The sequence below is a fragment of the Fulvia fulva genome, chromosome 11 (genome assembly GCF_020509005.1).
Source record: "Fulvia fulva chromosome 11, complete sequence".
Classification (NCBI taxonomy): Eukaryota; Fungi; Ascomycota; class Dothideomycetes; order Mycosphaerellales; family Mycosphaerellaceae; genus Fulvia; species Fulvia fulva.
In genome coordinates this window covers 3,193,787-3,219,321 of record NC_063022.1, presented here as the reverse complement: position 1 = coordinate 3,219,321, position 25,535 = coordinate 3,193,787, and the positions used below count along the sequence as shown (strand labels likewise).

Sequence of the window (25,535 nt, the reverse complement as noted above, 5' to 3'; positions counted from 1 at the left end):
TTTCATTGCTTTGTGCTGACCGAAGCGTGCGAATGGCCCGCATCGTGGACACGACCGCCCGACGATCGTTCAATGAGCAAGACTTGAAACCTTTGCCTAGCGACAAAACTCCGCCGCGATGTTCTTCAACGCTTCAGCTACAGTGCGAAACGATTGGACGTCAGCCCATTCTTCCTTTGCATGAAGTCCTTCTCCAGTAGGACCCCACAAAAGTATTGCAATCCCTTTCTCGGCCAGCAGAGCAGCATCTGTCCAGTAAGGTACGCCCTCGAACTGGGGACTTTGGCTCCTTGAACGGCTGACGACGTTCTCAACCAGACCGCAGAAAGGATGATCCCGAGGAAGTTGATATGATGGTCGTTCAAAAGCCGTCCTCAAGTCGTATTTGAAGTCCAGCACGCGACCATGGAGGGTTTCAAGGATGGTGCGCATCTCTGTCTCTACTGATTTTGCATCCTCGCCAGCTAGTGTCCGTCGCTCGATTGTGATGCTGCAGAGGGCAGGATACGATGATGATCCTTCTCCGCCCTTGATCATAGAGGCATGAATGGTAGGAGGTCCGACTAAGGAGTCAGGGTTCGTGTGGCGAAGGTCCTCTGCATGTCGATCGAGTTCGACCAGGAAGTAGCCTGCGTTAGCGATCGCATCAACACCAAGATCAGCCCGAGAGCCATGTGCTGCAACTCCAAAGATGTCAACTTCTAGCCACACGAAGCCTTTATGGGCGTGTACGATGTGCAGATCGGTCGGCTCGTTCACGATTGCGGCATCTGCTGTCCACCCAGCTCTGAGCACATCTTCCGTGCCGATGCTGAGGTCTTCTTCATCTGCGACAGGTGTAAGGATCACGTCGCCACATAGACCAAGCTTCGCAGAATCTGCCAGGGCAATCATTGCAGCGGCAATACCGCACTTAATGTCCGCTGCTCCGCGACCGTATAGTCTGCCATCCTCGATCTTGCCGCTCAAAGGGTCCCCTTCGTAGCCCATCAGAGTGACGGTGCCGATGTGACCATTGAGCATAAGACTTTTGGCACCACCTGTGTCGTATGAGACACCTACTATGGATGGTCGGCCTTTTGTCGGCTCGATCCAGTGACTTTCCAGTCCACGATGTTGCAGCCACGCCGAGATGTATCGTGCTATAGCCGTTTCGCCAGGTCCTGGAATCGTGCCCATGGTCGGACTGGCAGAGTTGATTCTCACCAATTGCCGCGTGAGCTTGACAGGGTTGTCGATGGTCACATCAAGAGGTGTGGCGTATTCCCTCGGGCCTTCCGTTATGGGCAGCACAATGGTACTGCTGGCAACAAGGCCCAAACCAGCCTTTTCTGATGCGGTCAGTCGTCTAAGAGCTGCCAGGGGACTGCCTCCGCAAGGTCCAGCCGATATGCCCCATCTATTCAGGTCTTGACAGGCTCGGTGTGCTTCCCAGTCATGTGATGCTGCCACAAACACCACTTCGCAGGTCGGGCCACGCTGTCATTGACGGTGTGCTGAAATCCAAGCCAGCCATGACAGTCGGCTCAGTGACAATTGGGATCAGCCTGTCGAGTTCCAAGCTTTTCCGCAGACATGCCGCAGTGTCTGGCTCGACCGTGAGTACAGAAGTCGGGCTGCCTGGTCGCCGAAAGTGCGAGACCACGGCGTGCGCGAAATATCCTACACCAACAGGAGCGACCTCCAAGTCGATCCTATCGCCTTAGACCTGCTCATCGATCTCTTGCATCATGGTCTGATAGCCTTCGACGATCCACTGAGGTATCTCTTTGTAGTCGCCAAAGGCAAAGTCCTGTATCAGGAGACCACCATCGAGGTTGGCAAGTTTCCATGTCTCATCGACGGCTTGATCATAGTTGCCTTGCGACACGATGACATGTGCTCCTTCCAATTTGATGAGGTCGATAGTAGCAGTGTGCATCGTGGCTGGTATCCGGATCTCGACAGGTGCACCCAATAGTCGACCCATCCAGGCGACAGCTCTTCCATGGGCACCGTCTGTTGCAGTGTGAATCGTGATGCCGGACTTGGCTACTATTCTGCGGACCGTCTCCGGGTCCGACTCAAGTGGGTAGTCAAGTCGTGCAGCCAGTGCCCGAAATACGCCCCATAAGGCTCCCAGTATTTTGAAAGATGGCAGACCGAGCCGGGAGCTTTCGTCTTTGACTTATACTGCTCGAACGCCTAACTCCTTCGCGACTTCGTCCAGTTGTACCAATGGCGTAGGCTGGTACCCCGGGAGAGTTTTGTGGAATCTATATGCCTGATCATTCGAGTTAGACGGAGAGGAGTGCCAGTACTGTGCATTGTGCCGGAATAGTTGTCCCTGTGCGTTAGCGCTCATTGCGTCGGTCTCCTTGTGTTTGAGATGCTACAATCAATGGTCAGCTGCGAGGATGGTAGTAGACTACCGGTCCTCTCTGTATCAAGAATCCATGACCTGGACAACAAGAGTGCTTTATGTTCAGCTCATGTCCAATATGACTATGTATCGGTGACATGCGTCCTCTGAAAGGCAGCTCAGGGGGCAGTCCTGCAGTACAGATATGCCTTATCTTTCGGTGGCGTCCACTTAAGTAAATTACGAAGTAGCGGTGTCATGAAGTGGATGTTGTAGACGAAAGAAGACAGAACGAAGTCGTCTATTGACATTCTCTAAGCTCAGATCACTCAGCCCACGTGGCCGAAGTTTTCACGCTATGCCTCAAACGGACGGTCAGGGGCCTTGAGTGGCTGAGATCGTTTTGTCGTGGTCTGCTCCTTCTGAAGAATCATTGACAACACCCCAACAGCGATGCGTCTTCGTGGGGACGTGACATTATCGTGCAGACCGCGCAATACTCCATGCATCCTCAACCCCTTCGAGTGTCGACATGAGCGCCAAAAGGTTGTCACGAGTCCAAGATGGCGAACCAGGCCTCGGTGACTTCCTTGATGGCATGTCCACGCACCTTGCTGGGGTTGGTATCGATCACGCCTGCGGAGATGTGGATGACTTGTTCATGACAGAGCCATCTTTCGACGTGGAATCGATGAAGAAGATCGGTCCCGACTTCCACCACAAGCTCCATCCACCATGTGGTCACAAGATGTCGCTTCAAGACCAGTGGCTGCTGTTGAGACTCAAGGCACTTCACCCTTTGCTGTCCATCAGGGAGACTTCGACTCTGCCATGGACGAGTTTTTCAGGCTCAATGGTGGCTGGCGACCGACAGAGTCCTGCACGCACTGTCCCCGATTGTGTCTACAATGCTTCATTCTGCAGACTACATCGGATAACCCGGACCCCGTCAAGGCATGTTCCAGCTGTGTAGCGCTATTCCGTGAGTGCAGCTTGGCTGGTCCGGAGAAAAGGCAAGCCGCAACGTTCGAGACAGCCCAGCCGGTCATCGGGCAGCTTCATGGTGTGTACGAGGACGAGAACATGGCTCAAGCATCCAGTCTAAACTCTAGCATGCACCCTGACAACAACGCATCAGCAAATCTGTTCGACGTTACGACGCTGAGCACAGGTAGCAAGAGATCAAGCTCCCGGTCCCGCTTCAAAACTCGGCCGCTGAGGATATGGCTAGCTAACCACTCTGATCATCCATATCCTTCTGAACCAGAGAGGGACATGCTTGTGCATATCACTGGTCTCAGCGATACGCAAGTGTCAAATTGGTTCAAAAATGCTCGACGGCGGCAACGTCAAGCAGCTGGTACTGCACGGCATAACAGCCGAAAGGTGTTCCGTGCAGGTTCGCCGATGCCTCGCGCAACTGCGTCTGAATCCACGCCAATGGAAAGATGGCGGAACAGTCCTCCGGAACAGGAGGCAGCTTCCATAGGTGCCATTGAGACTGCACTGGTCGAATGGACAGGATCTAGTCACGCCGCGAGTGCAACTGGCGATGCTTGGGATCCCAGTTCGGCCACTGCCAGCGTAGATTCTAACTCATCAGCGAGCATGTGGCATGCTTCAGATTCATCTAGTGCGGCCTCTTTGGCGTTCTCCAGAGCCTCTTCCAACTCAAGACCGACCAGTGCAAATGGCATCAGAAAACGTCAACGAGGCAAGCGTACGACAACAGCATCGTGCATACTACATTGCACGTTCTGCTCCCGAACCTTCACCAAGAAGTCGGACTGGACACGTCGCGAGCGAAATATGCACCTACCAGATCTTGACGCATGGATCTGTTCGGACCTGGTCAAACCCGACGAGAGTACAATTGTATGGACTATCGGCTCAGCAAAACCACAATGTACACCCTGCGGACAGCCTGAACCTGCTGAAGCTCACATACAGACCCACGATTTCGCGAGCCGTGCGGACAGAGTTCTAGCCGAGAGAAAGGTCTACCGCAAAGATCATCTCTGGCAGCACCTGACCAAGTTTCACCACTGCTCGAAATGGGACGGCTGGACTCTCGATTCCCGAATCGAGAGTCTTCGTCAGCAGATCGATGCAGTGGATAGCACATGCGGCTTCTGTCAATTGCAGTCGTACAGCTGGGAGGCTCGCATCGAGCACATTGTTCAGTACTTCCAAGACCAGATAAACGACATCTCACAATGGCAAGGTGGATATGGGATTCACGACCCTGGAGCTTCTTGGTGAGGAATTGCGACTCTCTATAATGTGTGGTCGTTACATCTTCCCTACCCACTCGACCTCGCCGTCTGCCACGTCAGTCGGTACCACTCCCTGGATCGTCACTCTAGGTCCTTGATAGTTCTTTCTACCGTCTGTAAACCATTGCACAACACTAATCAGTAGGATGATGGCGAAGGCCACTATGCAGTAGTTCATCGTCGATCCTGTGACAGGTATGAATGGCGGGAAGACGAATAGAACAGTCGTCAAGACTGTATAGGCCAGTCCGATAATGTTGACCGTCCAGCCCAACCACTCTGGTAACGCAAAAGCCCGCTCTGGCAGCTTCTTGCGGCCCTGGAAGAGATTGACCGCGACAGGAATTCCGTAGCTCACGCCCAGAGCCACAACAGACGCAGCAGTGATGGCATTGAAGGCCACACTGCTACCCAGGAAAATGCAGCCGAAGATGATGACAATCACCACATTGAGGAGTAGCGCGTTGAGTGGTACGTCCAAGGTCGGATGCATCTTCCACCAGAACCGACTTAACGGCAACCCTCCATCCCGTGCGAAAGCGAAAGTCATTCGCGACGATGTCGTGAGGACCGAGGTGCCAGCAAAGAGGAAGCAGAGCAATGGGAACATGAGCAAGCAGATCGTGCCTGCTCTACTCGATGTGGCGATGTACAGAATCTGGAGCAGAGGGCCGTAGGCTGAAGAGATGATGGTTTCGAGGTTTGCTTCGCCTCCTGATGCGAACAAAACAGCGATAAGGAAGATGAAGCCGGTGGAAATGCCGATATATTGGCAGTAGAGCATGATCTTCGGGCCTTCGATGGCGGCGTTGGGAATCTCTTCGATCTGTTCTTGTCAGCTTGTCTCCTTGACGGAAAGGGCTGCGGAAATGGCTGACCATGTGTGCTACAGCATCGAAACCTGTCAAAGACAACGCGCCCTGCAACAGACCAAGCAGCCACGCCAGACCATCAGGCCAGCCTGTCGAGTTGGTGAAGTTGGTGAAGACATACTCCGCGGTGGCATAATCAGGAGCTGCACATGCCAGGACTGCGATCGAGATGATGATGAAGCCAGCAATGGACCAGATCAAAGCAACCTGATTGACCACCGGCAAGAGCCTATTTCCGAACGCATTGATCGCGAACGTGATCAACGTAGCCCCAATATAAATCAAAAATTGATGCCACCGCTTCGGCTCATAGCCCGGATGCTCCAACTGCGCAATATACAAGATAATGCTCGATTCGATCACTCCATTGGTTGCCACCAACGCTACCCATCCAGCCAGATTGACCCATCCCGTCACCCAGCTCAGCCCTCGCTTCAGGGACGGAGGAGACATCACAGCGACCCAATGGTACTGTCCGCCTGCTGTGGGATATGCCGACAGGAACTCTGCGAGAGACGCAGCTAGGCTGAGGTTGCATACTCCCGCCGTGATGAAACCCCAGAGGACGGCAGTGGGTCCACCTGATGGGAGCGCGAAAGACAGCCCAGCTGCTAACGCTGCCCATGTATTCAAGATGGCGAAGGAGAGACCGAGCATAGACCATTTTGAGAATTGGCGTTGGAAGGATTGAGCATGGCCTAGCTCGGCGAGTTGGAGGTGGTCGGCGAGGTGTGGTTTGGACATTGGACAGAGGATGAAGCAAGGTTGCCCGAGGTATGATGTCCTGGACAAGCAATGCAGATGTAGAACATTTTCTGGACGTGTTGTTATCTAGATGTCGCTGCATGTCAGATTGGCCAGCGTCCCCTCACATGGCGATCCTTCGCTCGGCAATGCATGCCCAGAGCGGCTAGTCGACTCCGATGGCTTATGCAACAGGCCAGGGCGTGAGATGGCGTTCGATGGCAGTGATAAGACTGCTATCATGACTTCGAGGCAGAGCTGGGAGACTGTTCGCCTCAGTCGGAAACTGCTACAAGGGCGGATTCGTAATTTCCGTGTTATCCTCCAGCTAGTCGACACGAGACATCGCACGAGGCGATCGTTGTCCTTCTTCATTCAGCCCATGTCACATTTCTGGCGCGAAACATGAATCGATATTGTGCCTCGATGGGGTCCTTCGCAGTAAGAGCGCATGTCGTCGGCGCTGCGTTCTCTCTTCAGAGCATGGTCGTCTCCGTCTTCAACGAGCAGCAGCGCGCGAGGCCTTTGGAAGTGCATCCAGAAAGCCCGGTTCCTGGGCTGGACATGGGCCACTCGCACATCCTGAGCAGTAGCTCCACGCTCGAAGGCAAGGGATGTCTTTATGACCATGCGGTGGGCAGACCATTATTGTTGTACGGTTGTTGTGGGAAAAGATGGAGTGATGTCCGTCACACTCATTCATCCAGGCCTCCGGGCACGCCAGAGCTTCGGCGGAATCACAAGTCAATTGACGACACAGTCAACATCAACAACGAACAATGACATCCACTGCGCTACACACGAGCAATGTCAGCTCTTCCCGTACACCATTTCAACGGCAAGTGAACGACTTTCGATACACTCGTCAAGTCTGCAAACATGCCGTCCGCCGCAGAACTCCGCAAACTAGCAGACCAACCACTCGACCCAAACATACCACAAACCTACGGATTCAGAGGGTTGCAGGAACAAGAACAGCCTGCCAACGCCTCCCAACGACCCTCAGAAGCCACCAGCGCCCCCCTGAACGAAGACTACGAGCCCCACCATGATAAATCCCTCCAGCTGTCGGCCGATCGCCAACACATCCTCGACTCCATCCTCCGCCTCTACAGCGGCTCCGGCACACACGAGAGAGATGCAACCGGTGCCCAAGATATGCGTGTCTACGCCAAAAAGGCCGTGTATGACGACATAGCCTCCTACTGCGACACGCGCTACAAGATCGCTGGGCAATGGTACGGCATTCCCGCCGTCATGAAAAGTAGCGTTACAAAAGCTGTTGAGGTGGTTCAGTCCTCAGAAGCAGATCCTGCGAGTAACACACCTGCAGCTATTGCATTCAAGATGAAGCGGGATTGGACACCGCGACTCATGCTGGGCAAGACGTTCGAGGTGAACCATTTCGTTACACTGAGTCTTGAGAAAGCTGCGGAGGAGGATGGAGAGGGACCGGCGGAGAGGATCAAGTATCATAAGGATCAGTGGAATGAGAAGGACTATGAGCATGATGGGTATGGAAAGATTATGAAGACGGTCAATGGGGATTATGCCACGATTGGGACGAGGCCGCCGAAGGATCTGTAAGATGAATACCCCTGGTGAGGCGATGGCTGTTGGCTCGATAATCATGTTCCGAAGCAGCATGTCAAAGGGAGGAACTGAGGCGGCCAAGCGGTCCTATGGCTGGATGCGAATGGGTGGAAATGGTTGACGATAGTATGACCAAAGATGATCACAAAGGCCGAGCAGCAGTTTGAGCGGAGGCATGTCACAAGGTCATCCACAGAAGTTATAGGCTACGCTCTGGAAACCAGCTCAAGATCAATCTGATCTCTTTACGTCTGGCATGACCGCGGTGACTCATGTCACCTCTATGTACAACTTATCCATCATCCCTTATTACACATTACCCACCCTCATCCTCCTCATCATCCCCCTCACTTGTAAACATTCCTTGGCCCCTCCAACCCAAAACAATTCGCAAAATAAGTAACACTACTCGCCCAATCCGAAAACATCGCCTTAATCCCAATCTGATTCGCCAGCACATCCAACAAATCATAATACTGCCCATCATAACTAACAATATCCGCAATACTGCTAAAGTAATACTCACCACTCTCCTTGACCGTCGCAACCGGCCCACTCCTTTCATACGTCCACGCAATGATATCGAACCCTTCCACCAGAATAGCCTTAGCATAGGCGCTAGGCACGATGGTCTTATTGTCCGGACCACCAGGTGTGACGAGCATGGGAATGGAGGGTCCGATAATGTTCACACCCGCGGCGCGCACTTCGGTCAGGTTACGGGTGGCGTTGGCGATGTCTGCGGCTGTGTCGTATTCCTGCAGGAAAATGGCTTGTTTGCCGAATTCGTGGTCGTTTTTGAGCCAGTAGAGGATGTCGTCGTAGAGGAAGGATTGAGGCCAGATGCGGTCGTAGGAGATGCTGCGGTTCTTGAAGGTGTCGACGAGGTCCTGGGCGTATTGTTCCTGCGTGTAGCCATTGAAGGGCATGGGGACGTATGGTGTGGGTGGGGTCTTTAGTTCGGGCGTGAAGTTGCGTTGGACTGGCTGGGATTCTACCAAATCGATGTAGGAATCTAGCGTCAAGAGTTTTCCGCATGTGTCATAGAGCTCCGTGCGCCAGTCAGGAGCGGTGCCGAGGTATTCTTTCGGTGTTGTGGCCGAGGCGTTGAAGGCATCTTGTTTGCCGCAAAGCGTCTCGTACTCGGCGATGGTAATGTCGGAGGTACAGCAGACTGCGTTGGCTGGGGAGGTAGCGTTGGCGGGTGTGAAAGGGACGACGCATTTCTTGGCTAGCTCGGGGCGGGTGAGAATGTCGGTCGTGGTGTGAAGGTCGCAGAGGGAGTGGCGGCAGACGAGACCTCTGTCTTTGGTGAAAGAGACGTCGCATTCAAGGATGCCGGCTCCCATGCGAGCACCAGCGTCTTCAGACTGTGCCGTCTCTTCTGGGAACTGGAGAGTGCCTCCGCCGCGGTGACCGATCGTGAAGCCAGTGACTGAGAAGTCCAGGCTCTTGCAGGAATCCAGCTTAGTCTTCAAGGCGCCATCTGTCATGTTGTTGACCAGGTAGTATGGACGTGGCCCGAGGGAGACAACATATTTCTCCGTAGGCTGCTCTGAGCTGCTGCCATTATCTGGCTTGCTGACGTTTTGTTAGCAGATTCCATGGCATGAATTCAAAGCAATGCTCACGCTCCGTAGCTACCATAGCTGCCATATTTGCCATAGTTCCCGTGGTCTGCAGGCGCAGGTAGAGCATGAGCAGTGGTCAGCAGCGCTGCCGCGAGGAGAGTGAATGAAGACATGATGACAACTCAGCAACCTACTGAAGAGAACCCAAGCTGGACACTCAGAAACCGGGCACGCTCATCATGTTAATACTTCCATGGCAAGCTAGGACCTGCAGCATCTGGCGTTCGGTAGACCTCTTTTGGTCGACTCAGGTCTGCAGATAACGTGGTAAGCATCCGATCTGGAGCTTCATCCGGTATTATTGATCCTTCTGGATGCACACAAATGGACCGGACTAGAGCACGTGCATGCGTTGGGACGCTGCTAGTAGCCGGGCTGAAGGTGTGGTACTCGTGTTGCAAGCCCCACGCCGAAGGCTTACCTAGGTAGTTTCATGCTGGAGGCCGAAAATGACGTATGTGAGACATTGGATCGCTCGATGCCCAGATGTCAGTAGCCGTGCTGCCGGACTAGACAAAGCCCTGGGGGAATCTGAATGTGCCTCCTCTGAGAGGAAACATTTATCAGCATCCGGTCTGCGAAGTCGTGACGAGATTGGAGCATCGCCGAACGAGCGAAGAGGAACGTCGTGGATGTCGAAGCTTGGACGAGAACAAGCCTCCAATGACGCTTGGCTGCAGGCCGGATAAATGATCAGCAGCGACTTTTTCTCGTGAGAAGATCGTTTCCATGCCAACAGGGCGACTGTGATGAGCGATGCCATTTGTTCGTCCAAGATCTATGTGAAGTGTGCAGAAGCACCAGAATTTCGAACGCAGGACACTCTGCCCAATCCATCTGTGTCGGCTTCGATCATCCGCAATAAACGCTTCGAAATGATCGATGGCAACCTGGTATCTTGAAGCCTTGCGTCGACAATTCATACCTGAGTATGATCTGTCCGAGTCTGGGATAGCCCGGATGCAACGCAGAATCAGATTGTGATCCTCTTCTTCCACTCCATCGTCTCATCGTTTCTTTGTTGTGAAATTTATCCGGCTCTTTTTGAGAATGCTTACTCGTCATCGACGAAGAGCTTGGCCTTCTCGCCATCATAAGGCAGGAAGGTGCCATCGCAAACCTTAAAGCGGTCCTTGATCGAGCTGATGGTCTTGATCTCGTCATCATCGAGGCTCCAGCCATCAAGGGCAAAGTTCGCCTCGATACGGCTTGGGCTGGTCGACTTTGGAATGACGGAGTACCCTCTGCTCAGACCCCACTGGAGGAGCACTTGCTGCACGGTCTTGCCCTTCTTCTCAGCGATCTTGGCAAGAGTGTCGTTCTTGTACAATGGCGAATCGGTCGAACCCAAACAGGAGTATGCGGTAGTGTGGATGCCCTTGGAGGTGTTGTAGTCGACGAGCTTGAACGATGGGTAGCATGGGTGCACCTCCACCTGGTTCACTGCTGGAGTGACCTTGAAAGAGGAATCGGCGAAGAGCTCCTCAAGATGGTGCTTCGAGAAGTTGGAAACACCGATCGCCTTGACCTTGCCAGTAGCTGGAAGCTTCTGCATCTCAGCCCATGTCTTCTTGAAGTCCCAGTTCTCGAGAGCCTTCTTGCCGCTTGCATCGCTTGGGTCGACTGGTTGTGGCCAGTGCATGAGGAAGAGGTCAACATAGTCGGTTCCCAGTCGCTTGAGCGACTCATCGCAAGCCTCGGCGACACGGCCTTGGTCTGGGTTGTTGAGCTTTGTTGTCAAAAAGAACTGCCCTCGTGGTACACCTGACGCCTTCCAGCCGGTTGCGACCTCCGCCTCATTGCCATAGCCTGCTGCGGTGTCGATGTGTCGGTAGCCGTGCTTGAGTGCGGCCTCAACAGCCTTCTCGACTTGGCCTGGTGGTGATTGCCATGTTCCAAGACCGATTGCTGGAATCTCAGCACCAGTGTTGAGCTTGTAGGTGCGCCTGTGAAACAATTGATCAGCTTCAGACCTATCGACAGGTGGGGCAATCTTTTTGTCCTTACTTGGTGAGTTGTGGTGGTGCGGATCCCATATTTGCGGTGTTTCTGATATCTGTGAGTAGGTAATGTGTATCTTTTGCAAGAAATCTTTCACTTTGAGAAGTTGTGAGTGAGATGTGCTCCGTTGATAAGTGATGTTGCCAGCTGGATAAATGCGTCCCACATTTTCCCGGGATGTGGTCAAGTGGGGTCCATGATGCAAGAAACGTGGGCGCTGCTGCAGGAACAGACATCTTGGCCTGATCTCGAGATTCTCCTCCAATTGACAGACAGCACTACACGCAACACTTCCGTAAGCTTTCAAAAATTATTTTGGCTGAAGGGAGTGTTTCGCCGTTCACATGACCCATAAGTCAATGCCACGTCGCCAGCACGCCAGGTCGCGACCAGTCTTGAGCGAAGTGGTCTTCTGCGGTGGTCGGCACCGTTGTCCAGAGCTACGGCAATGGCTCCCGGCGTGAGCGAGCTCAACGAAGCTCCAGATTTCATCTCGTAGCTTTGCTGAAGATGTCACTTTTTGTTGTGCGACTTTGAAGAGCATGGTTGAGGCAGCCGCACGACCGAAGCTGAGAGTGGCCGTGCTGAAATGCGATAATCCACTCGCAGTCATACAAGAGCGGTACGGGAGCTACGGGGACATCTTTGAGAAGTTGCTCAAGCAAGGGCAGGCTGGAGCAGCCCTCGATGAGAAGTCGGACCTGGCTGTCTCAAAGTGGGACGTCGCTGACCAGCAGACATATCCTCGATTGGAGGACGTTGATGCTGTCCTCCTGACAGAAGCCAGTGGGTGGTTTCTTGGCGACGGGACATGTGTCCAAAAGCTAACGTTTGGAAGATGTCGACGGTAACGCCGAGGATCCATGGATCTTGACCCTGCTCCGGTTCGTGCAGGAAGCATATCGCATGCGCATACCGATTCTTGGCGTGTGTTTCGGGCACCAGGTGATCGCTCGAGCCTTGGGCGCCACGGTGAGGAGAAGCGATTGCTACGAGATCTCTGCGACCACAGTTAGCTTGACATCGTCCGGAAGCTCTCTTTTCGATGGCAAGCAGAATCTGGTATGGCTCCGCGGCGAACATCAAGCTGCCGTATGTAGCTGACATGCGTGATGTGTAGGTCCTGCACCAGATGCATCGCGATGTGGTAGAGTCAGTGCCTGCCGGTTGTAAGTCGATCGGCTCGTCTGCTCGCTGTGAAATTCACGGCTTGTACCAGCCAGGCCGGATCATGACATTACAAGGTCATGCAGAGTTTGACCAGTTCATGGTGGAAAGAGCGGCGTCTTCCAGGGCAGAGCAAGGCATCCTGAGTGAAGAAGTCGCGAAAGATGGGATAGCAAGAGCGGAACTGCCTCATGATGGAGACTTGGTCGCACGCGCCATGTATCGGTTCGTATGGCAGGCATCGAAAGCACCGAGAAGAGTCTAGCCTTCACACTGAGGAGGTTCAATGTTATTGTGTCGAGACTTGATCGAAAATGATTGCGGAAGGAGGTTCGATACAGAATCAAAGGGCGTGTGGCAAGATACTCAGACCCGCTTGGGACTAGCCTACACTGGTCTGCTACTTGAGATAGTTCCAGCCCTTGAACTGCGATCTTCAACTTCCTCTTCTCTCAAGTTCACAACACAAGACTCGCCTAGACGATTCCAACGACGATTATGTCACAGCAGCTGTCAAATCTCCTCTTGACGAGTATGTTAAACGACGTGATGGAAACTTGACACTTCCCGCAGGCTCAGCATAACAGTCCTGACGAGACGACCTGTGAATACGTCCTGTCACGACATGGCAGCGTGAAAAGGTAAGGTGAGAGAATCGCTGGCAAGCAGACAATCCGTTCAAAATACTCAAATGACGAGTCTTGGTCCTTGCCGGTCGCGTGAAACAATTACGCGCCCAGCGGGCACAACTGAGGCACAGCCTTCAATTATCCGGGTCTTCTCATCTCTCGCTACTTGAACAGCCTCTCCGGATCATTGAGAGCACCTTTACGAACGTTGGTCCTTTTGCACTCTGAGGATTCCTAATGACAACCCAGCCACCAAGCACGGTGTGCGCCTTCTTTGACCAAATCCGCTCCTTGGACGCGGTTTCGATCGCGAATCTGCCGGACCATGTTGACCCTCGAGCATACAAGCCGGGAACATCTTGCGGGCCGTTACGGCCTTCTGTGAGGAAGACATCTGAGCTCCAGGAACAGTACTTTGAGATCCAAGAGCCACCTGATCAGCTGGCTGATGAGAGTTTTGATGATCTAGTCGCTGCGTACAGATCTGATGAATTGAACGGCGATACTGCAGGACAGTCACCTGAGCATCGCGTTGTCGCGATCCATCTCAGATCAACAGATGCGGTCGTGTTCACCGGCACGAGTCTACAGGCTTGGTATGGCTTACCAAAAGTACTACGTAGAAGCGCGCCAGTTTGGGAGGAATAGTGGCCCGCGTGGTTTGAGGATCCTGATGCCGCGCGCCTACTGCCATGGAAGGGTACTATGAAAGGCCGAAGGATCGACCTCGTCATGAGCTAAACGTGAGCCAGTGCAAGGTGCCAGGGTAATGTCATCGCTGTCCTGTCCATCATGACGTTTTGAGCAGCTGAGGTCATCAAGTGTCTAGGGCCTTGCTGACAACGTCAGTGCAACGAGCGACAAGATCAGAAGTCATGCAAAGTGTATGTAGACGATGTAAGAAAGCAAAGGACAAGGAGGGAATGCAGATGGAGGTCGACTTCCTTCGGCAAATCTTCGGCAGCTTTCATCGCGCTTGCTTCACGAAATGGAGCTTCATGGCCGCGACTTCTCTCGTGTCGCAGGCTCAACATGGATGAGTAGACTCCTTCATGGCACTTTGTCGCGTACATCACCCACTTGTCGGCCACTCTCGAACATGTCGACACACACCATCACCGCGCTGAAGCGATGGTCATGTCAGGACAAGAACTTGCCGGCAGTCCACCAGATCAAAGCCATCCACGTCTACGATTTCGACAACACCTGTAGGATGACACCAAGCAGGATACATGATTGACTCGCTCCGAGGCTGATCTACAGAACACAGTATTCTCCTCTCCCCTCCCCAACAAGCAGCTCTGGAACACCGGCACATGTGGACAGCTCCAAGCGCAAGAGTTCCTGCACAATGGCGGCTGGTGGCATAACCCGAACATACTGGCAGCGACAGGCCAAGGACTCGAGATTGAAGAGAAGCGAGCATGGGAAGGCTGCTGGAACGAGAAGATTGCAGAGCTGGTACAACTGAGCATGAGCGAGGAGCACGCCTTGACGGTGCTGCTGACGGGCAGGAAAGAGGATGGCTTCAGTGAGTTGATCGGCCGGATGATAGCATCAAAGGGTCTGGAGTTCGACATGGTTTGCCTCAAGCCGAGTGTCAGTCCCAGTGGTGAGGTCTTTGGCAGCACGATGCTGTTCAAGCAGGCACTACTCCGCGACATTGCCTTCACCTACCACAGCGCCGACGAACTTCGCATCTACGAGGACCGAGTCAAGCACGTCAAGGGCTTCCGCGACTTCTTCTTTGACCTCAACAAAGCATTGATGGATAATGGAGGTCCTCGACAGCCCTTTGTTGCTGAAGTCATCCAGGTTAGCGAGCAAGAGACGAACATGGACCCAGTTACGGAAGTTGCGGAGGTGCAAAAGATGATCAATGGCAGCAACCAGGCTATTCGTGATGGCAAAGCTCCGCCCGGCACTCGACCATACAGGATCAAGCGTTCCGTCTTCTACACAGGATACCTCATCGGACAAGACGACATCGAGAAGCTGCGAAGCTTGGTCAAGCTGCCAGCCAATTGCCCGGAGCACGAAGTACGCCATCTCGCCAACAACATCCTCATCACACCACGCCCTGCACCACGAACAATACTCGACAAAGTTGGTGGCATTGGAGCGAAGATGACATGGAAAGTGGATGGCATCGCTGTCAACGAGAACAGAGTTTGGGCAGCTCGTGTCGCGCCTACAATACCAGGTGCCAAATACTACACCGAGAACCCGACACCCTGCGTCGTGCTGGCAACCAGAAGACAAGCAAAGCCAATCGAGGCGAGTTACATCCGAAACTGGCAGGCCGTGCCTCAAAATCAACAGTATGAGTTCGAGACGACCGTGGGCGAGAAAGTGTTGCTTCGCATCGAAGAAGAGTACCCCAACGAAGACGACTACGAGGCATCCTTTCCGAACGCTAAGAACGCTCGCAAGCATCCCCGAGAAGAAGACTTTCCACCTTTAGGCTCAGCACCACGCTCGAATGGCAGGCCGCCACCACGAACTCAGCAGCGAGGCGATCAGCAACGAAACGATGGCAGCTTTACCTGGAAGAGCAGACAGAATGACGGCAACAATCACAACCCCCCGAACCGCGGCGGACGAGGAGGTGGCCACCAACGCGGCAGAGGCGACGGCTTTAGGGGTGGCCGTGGTCGTGGTGATCGTGGTGGCGGAGGGCGAGGACGAGGCCGTGGAGGGTATAAGAGCCTGGACGACAATGTCGGATCGGGATACGGAAGTGGTGGGATGCAATACTAGCAGCATTGATATTCCTGCACTCCCCTATCTGGTGGATCGCAAGATTTGATGTGCAAGCTGGTGCTAACGGCGTTGTCTTAGGACTTTATGAGAACAGTGCTGCGACAGTGTCGAGTTTGCTATACTGCGCGTACTAGTGTGCTGGCGCATGGGGTGGGTTGACGACGCAGCATTCGGATGGATGTTTACGGGCGGCGCAATGAGAAGGATGGACGACAGCATTTCCAGATGGGAGCTTCTTTGAGGGATTTACTATTGCAGTGTCGATACCATGGTGGGATTAGCGAGGTGTATGGCGTTGTTGTCGTAGCTCAGAGAACGAGTGTACAGCTTTTGGTCCTTCAGTCGTCATTCTGCGATCAAGATGTTGAGCATTCCAACCACAGTAACACGCTGGCGCAGACTGTGTCCTCCACCGGTATCTCGCTATATCCTCGATGTTCTCGGTCGAAGTGATCTGCTCGAGGATCTTGAAGCCGATCAAACTGTGGTCTATGAGTGTGGGTCTGCCGACCACATACTTCCGAGCACTACGGTCTTCGCCCAAACGAGCACCAACGAAGCGTATGCAGTGCCGTCTTGGCTCGGTGTCACCAGTCGAGCTTGAAGTGGTCAAGCCGACGAAGAATTGCCGACCACGTGCAACTCGCAGAGTTCGGCGACGATCAATCTTCCACTCCAACATGGCATTTTGGCTCACCCCCGCTGGGCTTGACGAATGTCGTTCATGGCAGAGCCTTGTTGAGGAGCATCCGCAGCTCGAGCGTCCTACGTTACTACACATGCAGAGTCGAGCCAATGACCAGCTACAGTGAGCTTGCCTTGCGTGGTCATGGTTGAGCATCGGATGTTCTTCGACGATCCTCTGGAGTCGGCAAGCGTGTACCGAGATCCACCTGGGCTGCGTTGTGGAGCTGTATAGCAATGAGACATCCAAACGGCGGTAGTGTATTGACAATATTGAGCTGACATCAACAGCGCGGAGATGCAGACCGATGGCCACCCGTACCGACTCAGAGATGCGTAGCTGTCTGATGGACAGCTTATAGACGGCACAGAAGGACATCATGTTTCCCGGACTCATCACTCACAATTGCAACCAGTAGCGTGTCCCCAGTCAGTCAAGATGGTTAACGCAAAGGCCTATGGGCAGCATACTTGCTCGTCGGTGCAGCTGTCGAAGGTATATCCAACCCCTTCAGCGGCATAGCACTCAACCACTAACCAATACACCCAGCCCACGCACCCGCCCCATCCTCCCCACAACTCCTCGCAAGGTCGGAGAAAGCGAAGCGCTGCGCCCCCCCCCAAGTCAGTGTCATGAAGCAAAAACGTCACGCCCTCCGCAAACGCTCAGAAGCAAACAACCTCTCCAAAGGCTCCCAACCGACTTCACCATCCACTCCACCACACACCCCACTACGACTTCATCACAAACTCCACCTGTATCCTCAGCCCCGAAGTCACCTAAGGCCCCTACTGGTATCCACCCCACGAAGTCCTCCGCCGCGACATCACCGAAGGCGAAGCCGGCATACCTCTCGAACTCGAAAATGGAATCATCAATGTGAATACATATGAGCCGGTTCCGGATGCGTTGATTAGTATCTGGCATTGTAATGCTACGGGGATTCATTCCAGTCTTGAGTACAGTCCAAATACACCGTTTGAGACGCTGCTGAAGGGGTTGGGGGTTACGAATACGACGGGGTATGATAATTTCGCGTTCCTGGCGAATGGGAATTCGACGTTTCTGAGGGAAATGTGGCCTACTGACAGCCAGGGCGTGACGGGTTTTAAGTCGATTGTGCCGGGCTTTTATGTCGACCGGAGTATCCACATTCACGCACAAGTCTACACGGATTGGAATGTTACTATCAATGGTGCCCTGGACGCAGGTACTGTTATTGAGACGGGACAGATTTTTATCCCGGAGGTTCTTAGTGAGGGGATCATGCCGCTGGAGCCGTATGTCAGTCATACGGAGATTGAGAGGTTGCGGAACTCGAACGATAGTCTTTATAACCAGGTGCTGCAGAGTGGAGCGGATAGTACGGTGGATTATGAGCCGCTGGATGGGGAGGATGTGAGGAATGGGGTGTTTGGCGTATGTCACGTTTGGCGTGGAATTGGGGGTGGAGAGGAATGGGACGACGGCTAGTCCTAGTAAGTTGTGATACTCTTTGCGTGGTCGGGGACTCAATGACGCTGACGCGTTCTACAGCTGGAGGATGAGTCGACTCTGTACAAGCTGGATGAAATTGGCTGAAAGGACCATGCCGCTCTGCAGACAGGTTAGGTATATGTTCATCACCTGTGTCCAACTGATTCCACTACCCTCTGCTCTCGCTAGCATCTACATGACTCGCCACTACAGGAATGTATCGCATCAGCATCGGTGTTGAGGCACCTCTGCTGCTATTCAGGCTTGCCCCTCCTGCCCAGATGATCACAAGCTCAAGTCTGTCCTGGGGGGCTTGGTGGGAGCACCGCACATCTACCGAGAATACCCATGGCAGGACGAGGAAGCTGCAGCATTGAGCTACTGCATGTCGATCGGGAATGCAGGGCAGCGGGCACCTTTACGTTCCGCTAAAAGACCGTCAGGCAAAATGGCCGGTAAGAATGCAGATTGTCCTGCATGTGTTGTTCAATGGCTTCTATTACAGACCAGAACAAGGAGGGCTTGAGATATAAGAACAGCTCGTGAGACTGCTAAGATCCTGCTCATCATGCCCCACGACCTCGATACACCAAGTCAACGAGAAGCTACATCTACGTAACGCACACAGACAACAATCCAACATGCCCGAGAAGCAACAAATGACCAAGGGCGATAGCTCTCGTATCCAGTCTTCTGAGGTAATGCACTTGCCTCTGCTGGTTATACGCAGCTGACAATTTGGAAGGCCAAGTCTGGTAACGATCCTGGCTTTGCCGCTCGTGCTCAGGCTGCAGGTGATAAGAATGCCAATGCTGGAAACCAAGGTGGCCAGAACAACTCTGGAGGCAACAAGAAGTGATGTGACCTGATGACGGGCAGTCGTTGTTGGAGAAACCGGTCGATGAGACTCGCAAGCTGCTTCCGGTAGGGTTGACGTGAACATTCTTTCGTGGCTCAAGCAGTCAAAACGTGGGTAGCAAGTTCCAAGTAGCTGGATGCAACGCTGTGAGACTGTCTGCAACAATTCCACATCCCTTACACCAAGTCCTCGACGAGTTCTTTCACCAGATCAACCCCAGCCGTGTTTTCAGCCTGCAAAACGCCCTGGAAGCGCTGGTCGCTCACTAGCCTAGCGATTTTGCATGCCGCATAGTGCATCACAAGGTCGCGGAGATCAAGCACACCAACGCATCCCATGCAGGATCTGCTGTAGGCATACTCGACAAGCTTGACGACATCACCGACTCTCTCTGAGTACAAAGTGAAACTCGTCAAAGTCTCGTGCAGTCTTTTTAGTGCGAGCTTGGCAAGGCCTTCGATAAACCAGGCTTTGGCACACATGAAGATGCGAGCATGACTCAGGAAGACGACATCGTAGCCTTCGTCTGCATTGAGGTTGGCTCTGACTGCGACAGGCGTTGGACGGTGCTCAAGCTCATACTGTCGAGCCGTGAATGCTGTCCACATTGCGGCTTCGCGGGTTGGCTTCGCAGCAGAAGGAGTAATGTGCCTCGCCTCAGACGTTTCATTGATTGGGGAGCACGCGCGAAGCCCCGGAGTAGTGAATAGCTCGTCGGCTTCGGGCTCTAAAGTTGGCTCTGGCTCAGCCCACATTGCCGCCCTCTTCTTGGCTTTGACTTTCATTGATTTCATGGTGTAACTTGCCCACTCATCCAGATCGACCACTGGCGATACCGGAGACTCTTTTGTCATAAGTTCTGGATTTGATTCGTCCCAATCGGATACGTCTTTCTCTTTGCTCTTCTCGACAGGTGAGTGATTTGGCCCCGAGAATTCCCAGACACCTTGCGTGATAGGTCGCTCGGCCAGGGCTGTCTTTGCTTGACCAGACTTCTGGGCAGATCGAAGTCTCGAATCAGCGTCGTGGCCGTCTACAGTCGTTGGTGGAGTAACAATCATATCGCTGTCAAGATCTCCACTGTCGTCCTCAATGACCGTCACCCTGTACGACGCCGAGGTGTAGTCTCCTGTGTACAGGTACTCCGCAACGCTGGCGAAAGTATCCTCTCTAACATCGTCGAGCACAATGCAGGCTGTGCGCTCACCACTCCAGTCGGCGTCGATTAATGCACCGAGGTACCCGGAGTGCAGAGATACCAGCTTGGGATGCAAGAAGTATGCCTCTCTTTTGGGTCCAACAACGAAGCGATATGGTCGAGACTTTGCGATACTGTAGATTGAGGTCAGCGCTTGACGTGTCTTGAGCTGCGACCACTCCAAAAGCGTGCTATACTCACGACATATACGGGTGGCCTCGTGTGTTTCGAGCACTTCGTCATTGCTGCATTGGCGTGAGCAATATGAACTCATGATAGTGGATTTGGGGAAGTTGTCTGTCCGATGACTGACAGAGTGAAAGGGAGTCTGGAAGGTCACTCGGTCTCTCTGTCCGCTCCACGGCACTCAATGACCTTGACGGGGTAGCTGGCTCACGTCAAATCCCATGCCTGAACAAGGTCGACGCTAAAAGTCCGTCAGGCAGACTAGCGCCAACTCTCCTAGTACCCCGGCAGTAATATGTGCATGTCACGAACCCAGCTGACAAGACAGCTATACCCATCTTTGGTGCATATACCCCAAGGAATGTCGCTATCTGCCACCGATAGCATTTGTTAAATAGACTTGCAGACACCACTGCCGACCACAGCTCAAAGCTCTGCTGCAAAATCCTGGGCGTCTTGTGCATCTTCGGCTATCGAAGGCCTCCCTGGCCTCAGTCGCGAGAGACACACCATTCGGCTAAGTCGATATCAGCGCCTATTCATACAGTCCATAATTCCAGTATGCGACCTACCACCAACAAGCCCTTTGCACAAGACGCAGGGTTGATGCATCAGGCGAACGGATATCCCAGTCGACATGACATCAACTAGGGTCACATCCAATTCTCGTCGCTTCGGTAGCGCGAGCGTATCTTTTCTCATGCCCAGAAGACAGTGGCTTTAATACTGGTATGCAAGTCGGCGCACTACCGAAGCTATGCATGCTGGCCGTGAGAAGAAGTACGCTTGCGCTACCGAAGCGACGAGAATTGGATGTGACCCTAGTCGATGTTACTCGTGAGATCCAGATATGGCCTTGCCGTCCTCATGAGTCCGATGTCCCGGTCGTCCCGGTCGTTGAGTCATGCATTCGATCACGTCCAAATATACCTTTGTCAATGCACTTTTCGACATTGGACTGTATCTCCGAGCCCATACGGTTGACGATATCTACGGTTCGAGCATCGTGTCTTTTGTACCCTGCCACAGGGCTGCTTGGCGGATACCACGCAAACCAGGCATTCCCATGAGTGGGTCGCAGGAGTCTGCCATCGAAGAGTATGCGGAGGTACATATCACAGCAGAAGCACGAGGGCTTACTGCAGCCGATGGCAAGCTCACCGTCCGCGAAAGTCTTGGAGTTTGCCCAGAAGTAGTACGCCATAGCCGCTTCGGCATGCACTATCGGGATCTGGCGGACATCGACGAACCTCTTGTGTAGTGATTTCGCGTTGTTGAGCTTCTTCACAACCGCAGGCCGAATCTCATCTGAACGATATCTAGGACAGACTGTTAATACCAAGCCATCGATATCGGGATCTACATCGATCGCATCTTGCCCTCGCAATGTCGGTTGGCTTGGGGTTGCGGAGACGGCTGCTGTGATTAAGGGAGCTTGTGGAGAGGATGGCCCAGCTGCTGTGTTGATTACGTATCTTGCAGCTCTTCGCCATGAGTCGAGGCGGCCAATGTAGTGTCGAACACGCTCCCGAGCTCGACATGGGCCAGATCCAGAGGGATCGAGATGATTCCAGATGTCGCTTTTACGAATCTCGTGGGCCAGGACGCAAAGGTCTATACAGTTCCGTTTCCTCGTATTCCCGTCGTTTAGGTCGATGCATGACATGCTGTCCAATGTACGCCAGTCCTGAGCATCTTCGAAAAAATCAGCTCAATGAAGTGCATCATTTTGGGAGCGATGCAGTACTCATGCCAGAAGGCCTCGCTGGCGCCCGTAATGTGCCATATTGTTCTCGCATATCGCGGATGGCATTTATCAGCTGCCTGTGGTAGTTCTGTACCCTCGTCGTACTCTGAATTACGGATGCCTTGAATATTCTGGTGAGGGTATTGTCCCGAAGCTTCTCATTCTGAGCAGGATCGCTGGAGCAAAGAGGTTCAAGAAGCCGTTGTAGCGCACATAAGTGAAGTATGACTGGCTGTACTGCCCGTTCGTTGGTCGAAACCCTGAGTATAACCCTGCGATTTTGTCGCTCCGCAGCAATAGAGACGATGGAATCGCCAGCAGGCCTGAACTGACAAAGGTAGCACAGTTCGTCTAGGAATCGTTGCCGGACCGAGCGTGCCGTTCGTGAGTGGTCAGACGTTTGAGCCACTACCGCTTGAGCATGATCGTGATTGAAGCTAGGGTGTTGCAGCAAACACTTGAGGTGAAGGCCGTCGTACAATCGCGCCAAGACATCCGAAGAGTCCTGCAGGTCGTCCGCAGTCGAGGAGTTGGACGCCATTGACAGACGGCTACGTGGCGGGCCTCACGTCGCCTTTATATGTATCGCATAGACCAAAGAGCGTGATGTCACTTTTCGCATCAATCTTCATTCTAGCGAGCGGATGCAGCTGCAGCACGTGCCTAAGACCCGCGATAGCCCGACGACCAAAGCAAAATGATCTTGCAGCCTCGCTCAGTACTTCATTTGACCTCGATGCCCAAGTGCTCGCAGGCTCTCTTTGAAGCCACATGACGAGCGTGCTTCTTGCTTCTGCCAACGCCCATAAACTCCATGCCCTCAACCAAAGCTTTGACCTCGGATCTCGGGGGATCAAGAGTTGTCTGGATCTCCTTGAAGCTCAGCCCCTTTCCCTTCCTTGCGCCCCATTCCTGGAGCTTGACGGTATACAAAGCTATATGAGAAACCCCGTTGTCGTCCACATCCCCTGCAGATGGTGGACATGCTGGAGCACCATCGTACGACTGCAAATGCGCCAGCGTGGCAACGCCACGACTTCGTACCAATGCGTCCAACTTCCTCGTCAACGCGGTGTCCTCCTTGTCGAGAATTGCCCCAATCTTCGTCACAAGTGTTGCATAATCGTTGTTCGCTTCCATGTGATGGTCTCCGGGTACTCCAATCGAGATCAGCGAGTCTATCTTCTCAAGACACGCCGAGTACGGAAAGTCGATAATCGTCTTCATCAACTCGCACTGTCCATTGTCAGGAAATGCTCTCGCTACATTCGCACCAACGGCGCTTGTCCGCTTGCCACCGATTCTGGAGGTGAGAAGGAGCTTACATCCAAATCTTTGCAAGTCGTTGACGCTCCCGCCGACCGAGCCAAAGACTGCGAAAGTGTGTTTTCGAACTGAATCTTTCCTCTCCAGTAACAACGAGAATAATGAAGCTCGTCGTCGGCTGTCACTGCCCCCTGCCCGTCAACCGACTCAAGCCTGTCCAACGAAGCATTTTTCGAGGAGTCACTATCAGCACGAAACAGAGGTATGTCACTAGACATGATGATAGCAACCCCTGGAAAACCGCTGCGTTGGACGGGCTTGAGTCGGTTGAGACGCAGGTTGCAGCATTATCTGGGCAGCTGTAGAAGCTGTTCTTGTTGGTGATCACGAAACCGTAGCTGTATTGCTCGCTCATTTATACGCATCTCGAGCTTCGGCAGACCGGATGACGTCGCTACACCTGAGCTCATTAACTGGCATGAAGCTGAGACTTTGCGATTACAAGGCGCTCTCTCGTTTTGCGAACAATGACGTCTTTTGGAAAGCTTTCGCTCTCGACGCGGTCTCACCTGAGCTACACGATGGGACTGTGCGCAACGATGTGCTGTCGCTGCCGGCAGTCTGGAGGCAGGTCTCGACGAGGTCCACGTCGTATGACTGCCATGGCTGTATTTGTTTCGGTTGAGTGCTGATCCGATGAGGTTCAGAACCGGTTTCGAGAATTCTTGGCATGCAGACAGCTTGTGCATACAAAGCTTGAAAAGCTCTAATTCCTCCAACGGACGTTTAGCGTCATTGATTAGCCAGTAAGCATTGTTCTGTGTACGAGGCAGCTGCTGTCTCAGCATGTGTGCCGTTTTGCTTCGAGTGTCCTGGCTCTTCATCACACCCTGCATCACAGCCGTTTGATTGCGTGTGCAAGCCAGGTAGTGCATGCGTGGGATTGTAGGTTTTCCCTCTCTCATCCTCTCAATGTGCTTCATGCCAGTGAGGTCTCGAGCGAGCATGACCCCTTCAAGCCGTCCCAGCACTGCTCTTGCTCGCGGAACTTCTGCGAGTAGAAGAGATGACTGCGGCGGGCAGTCGTGAAGCTCGATGCAGGGTCGTGCATGCCGCGCCGCTGGGTAGCTGCAGGCCACGAAGACCTGCTCTTTGCTATATATCGTCCTCTCGTGGCATCCTCTTCTATCTTCGTAATGGATGTAGCAATAGTGTCGAAGGAATCGCCGTGGTCTTTCCCCAGACTGGTCCTAGCTGACGAACAGAGAGCCTAGAAGAGGACTGAAGGGATTGAATATGAATGTGGAATGTCCCGCTGATGGTGGCCAGAGCATTTTGTCCAAAGGTCACGGAAGCTCGTCGCAAACAATGAAGAATGAGAAAGACGAGCGCCGACGTCAGAACATGAAGTCTCAGCTGAATGGTTATAAGGGTCCTGACAACGGCACGCTAAATCTCCTGACGGACAAAGCCATGGGATGGTCCCAGGAGCCGTTACGCTTCTGGGACTGGGTCCACTCGGCAGCTATCGTGCCACGGGACGGCAATCAGCTGGCACTTGTGGTCAAGGGCTTCATGGAAAGCGCCAAGTTGAGGCCTACCACGAAAAGTCACGGTTGTTAGCCGCGCGCAGTACGCCGCCTCGCATGTGTGGTATTGGTCGAGTTCCAGAAGTCATTTGGGGATCCCAAGTACCGGCCAGCTGCGACTTCCATGGCCATGCAGCTGTTCCATACTGGCCTGTTCGTGGATCCGGACGATGTGGAGAAGTCCTTGAAGACGATGGCAGAGAACGGTTCCAGATACCTCGAACTGGAGAAGGCGCTCGGCACAAAAGTTGCCTTGGTCATGGGGACGTCCCAAGCAGAGTCCGAGTAAGTCCTTCCCTGGTCATGAACCACGAGCTTTAGACTGATGTTTACAGTTGGCTCAAGATGCTGCCCTACAGTGGAGCACACAGGGCTGAAGTGATTGAGCTGTGCAGGAGTTCGACAGTTCTACAACAGGCGAGTGCTCATTATGCAGAGCTGCAGCGTCTTATCGTTGAGTCCACGGTGTTCAAAATTCGCGAACAGTGGTTTGGAGGCGGCGTCTGATCATT

The 25,535-nt window shown here is 53.3% G+C and overlaps 16 protein-coding genes across 16 annotated transcripts; 8 read left to right on the top strand and 8 right to left on the bottom strand.

Moving 5' to 3' along the window:
• Window positions 1-96: 96 nt before the first annotated feature.
• On the bottom strand, window positions 97-1,179 carry CLAFUR5_13323 (uncharacterized protein; the record flags this gene model as incomplete). Its single annotated transcript, XM_047912471.1, has 1 exon — window positions 97-1,179. One exon carries the CDS (start codon window positions 1,177-1,179, stop codon window positions 97-99), a length of 1,083 nt encoding a protein of 360 aa, XP_047767762.1.
• A 523-nt stretch (window positions 1,180-1,702) lies between these two features.
• On the bottom strand, window positions 1,703-1,921 carry CLAFUR5_13322 (uncharacterized protein; the record flags this gene model as incomplete). The annotated part of the gene is made up of 1 exon (XM_047912470.1): window positions 1,703-1,921. One exon carries the CDS (start codon window positions 1,919-1,921, stop codon window positions 1,703-1,705), a length of 219 nt encoding a protein of 72 aa, XP_047767763.1.
• A 1,155-nt stretch (window positions 1,922-3,076) lies between these two features.
• Window positions 3,077-4,603, top strand: CLAFUR5_13321 (uncharacterized protein; the record flags this gene model as incomplete). Its single annotated transcript, XM_047912469.1, has 1 exon — window positions 3,077-4,603. One exon carries the CDS (start codon window positions 3,077-3,079, stop codon window positions 4,601-4,603), a length of 1,527 nt encoding a protein of 508 aa, XP_047767764.1.
• Window positions 4,604-4,633: 30 nt separating this feature from the next.
• Window positions 4,634-6,233, bottom strand: CLAFUR5_13320 (uncharacterized protein; the record flags this gene model as incomplete). The annotated part of the gene is made up of 2 exons (XM_047912468.1): window positions 4,634-5,443; window positions 5,496-6,233. 2 exons carry the CDS (start codon window positions 6,231-6,233, stop codon window positions 4,634-4,636), a joined length of 1,548 nt encoding a protein of 515 aa, XP_047768208.1.
• Window positions 6,234-7,112: 879 nt separating this feature from the next.
• On the top strand, window positions 7,113-7,820 carry CLAFUR5_13319 (uncharacterized protein; the record flags this gene model as incomplete). Its single annotated transcript, XM_047912467.1, has 1 exon — window positions 7,113-7,820. One exon carries the CDS (start codon window positions 7,113-7,115, stop codon window positions 7,818-7,820), a length of 708 nt encoding a protein of 235 aa, XP_047768141.1.
• Window positions 7,821-8,173: 353 nt separating this feature from the next.
• On the bottom strand, window positions 8,174-9,570 carry CLAFUR5_13318 (Extracellular protein; the record flags this gene model as incomplete). The annotated part of the gene is made up of 2 exons (XM_047912466.1): window positions 8,174-9,407; window positions 9,458-9,570. The coding sequence occupies 2 exons, from the start codon at window positions 9,568-9,570 to the stop codon at window positions 8,174-8,176; spliced, it is 1,347 nt and encodes a 448-aa protein (XP_047768140.1).
• A 941-nt stretch (window positions 9,571-10,511) lies between these two features.
• On the bottom strand, window positions 10,512-11,493 carry CLAFUR5_13317 (Glycerol 2-dehydrogenase (NADP(+)); the record flags this gene model as incomplete). The annotated part of the gene is made up of 2 exons (XM_047912465.1): window positions 10,512-11,403; window positions 11,465-11,493. The coding sequence occupies 2 exons, from the start codon at window positions 11,491-11,493 to the stop codon at window positions 10,512-10,514; spliced, it is 921 nt and encodes a 306-aa protein (XP_047768143.1).
• A 507-nt stretch (window positions 11,494-12,000) lies between these two features.
• Window positions 12,001-12,890, top strand: CLAFUR5_13316 (Putative glutamine amidotransferase-like protein; the record flags this gene model as incomplete). The annotated part of the gene is made up of 3 exons (XM_047912464.1): window positions 12,001-12,244; window positions 12,297-12,520; window positions 12,579-12,890. The coding sequence occupies 3 exons, from the start codon at window positions 12,001-12,003 to the stop codon at window positions 12,888-12,890; spliced, it is 780 nt and encodes a 259-aa protein (XP_047768142.1).
• A 1,463-nt stretch (window positions 12,891-14,353) lies between these two features.
• CLAFUR5_13315 (uncharacterized protein) lies at window positions 14,354-16,014 on the top strand (the record flags this gene model as incomplete). The annotated part of the gene is made up of 2 exons (XM_047912463.1): window positions 14,354-14,462; window positions 14,525-16,014. The coding sequence occupies 2 exons, from the start codon at window positions 14,354-14,356 to the stop codon at window positions 16,012-16,014; spliced, it is 1,599 nt and encodes a 532-aa protein (XP_047768145.1).
• Window positions 16,015-17,140: 1,126 nt separating this feature from the next.
• CLAFUR5_13314 (uncharacterized protein) lies at window positions 17,141-18,283 on the top strand (the record flags this gene model as incomplete). The annotated part of the gene is made up of 4 exons (XM_047912462.1): window positions 17,141-17,197; window positions 17,252-17,291; window positions 17,514-18,121; window positions 18,239-18,283. The coding sequence occupies 4 exons, from the start codon at window positions 17,141-17,143 to the stop codon at window positions 18,281-18,283; spliced, it is 750 nt and encodes a 249-aa protein (XP_047768144.1).
• Window positions 18,284-18,819: 536 nt separating this feature from the next.
• Window positions 18,820-19,037, top strand: CLAFUR5_13313 (uncharacterized protein; the record flags this gene model as incomplete). Its single annotated transcript, XM_047912461.1, has 2 exons — window positions 18,820-18,876; window positions 18,924-19,037. The coding sequence occupies 2 exons, from the start codon at window positions 18,820-18,822 to the stop codon at window positions 19,035-19,037; spliced, it is 171 nt and encodes a 56-aa protein (XP_047768147.1).
• A 176-nt stretch (window positions 19,038-19,213) lies between these two features.
• On the bottom strand, window positions 19,214-20,441 carry CLAFUR5_13312 (uncharacterized protein; the record flags this gene model as incomplete). Its single annotated transcript, XM_047912460.1, has 2 exons — window positions 19,214-20,369; window positions 20,437-20,441. The coding sequence occupies 2 exons, from the start codon at window positions 20,439-20,441 to the stop codon at window positions 19,214-19,216; spliced, it is 1,161 nt and encodes a 386-aa protein (XP_047768146.1).
• An 845-nt stretch (window positions 20,442-21,286) lies between these two features.
• On the bottom strand, window positions 21,287-22,709 carry CLAFUR5_13311 (uncharacterized protein; the record flags this gene model as incomplete). Its single annotated transcript, XM_047912459.1, has 2 exons — window positions 21,287-22,116; window positions 22,169-22,709. The coding sequence occupies 2 exons, from the start codon at window positions 22,707-22,709 to the stop codon at window positions 21,287-21,289; spliced, it is 1,371 nt and encodes a 456-aa protein (XP_047768149.1).
• A 182-nt stretch (window positions 22,710-22,891) lies between these two features.
• Window positions 22,892-23,712, bottom strand: CLAFUR5_13310 (uncharacterized protein; the record flags this gene model as incomplete). Its single annotated transcript, XM_047912458.1, has 2 exons — window positions 22,892-23,404; window positions 23,494-23,712. 2 exons carry the CDS (start codon window positions 23,710-23,712, stop codon window positions 22,892-22,894), a joined length of 732 nt encoding a protein of 243 aa, XP_047768148.1.
• A 1,018-nt stretch (window positions 23,713-24,730) lies between these two features.
• CLAFUR5_20350 (uncharacterized protein) lies at window positions 24,731-25,057 on the top strand (the record flags this gene model as incomplete). The annotated part of the gene is made up of 1 exon (XM_059463186.1): window positions 24,731-25,057. The coding sequence occupies one exon, from the start codon at window positions 24,731-24,733 to the stop codon at window positions 25,055-25,057; it is 327 nt and encodes a 108-aa protein (XP_059319161.1).
• A 90-nt stretch (window positions 25,058-25,147) lies between these two features.
• On the top strand, window positions 25,148-25,530 carry CLAFUR5_13309 (uncharacterized protein; the record flags this gene model as incomplete). The annotated part of the gene is made up of 2 exons (XM_047912457.1): window positions 25,148-25,308; window positions 25,359-25,530. 2 exons carry the CDS (start codon window positions 25,148-25,150, stop codon window positions 25,528-25,530), a joined length of 333 nt encoding a protein of 110 aa, XP_047767721.1.
• Between the last annotated feature and the right edge of the window lie 5 nt (window positions 25,531-25,535).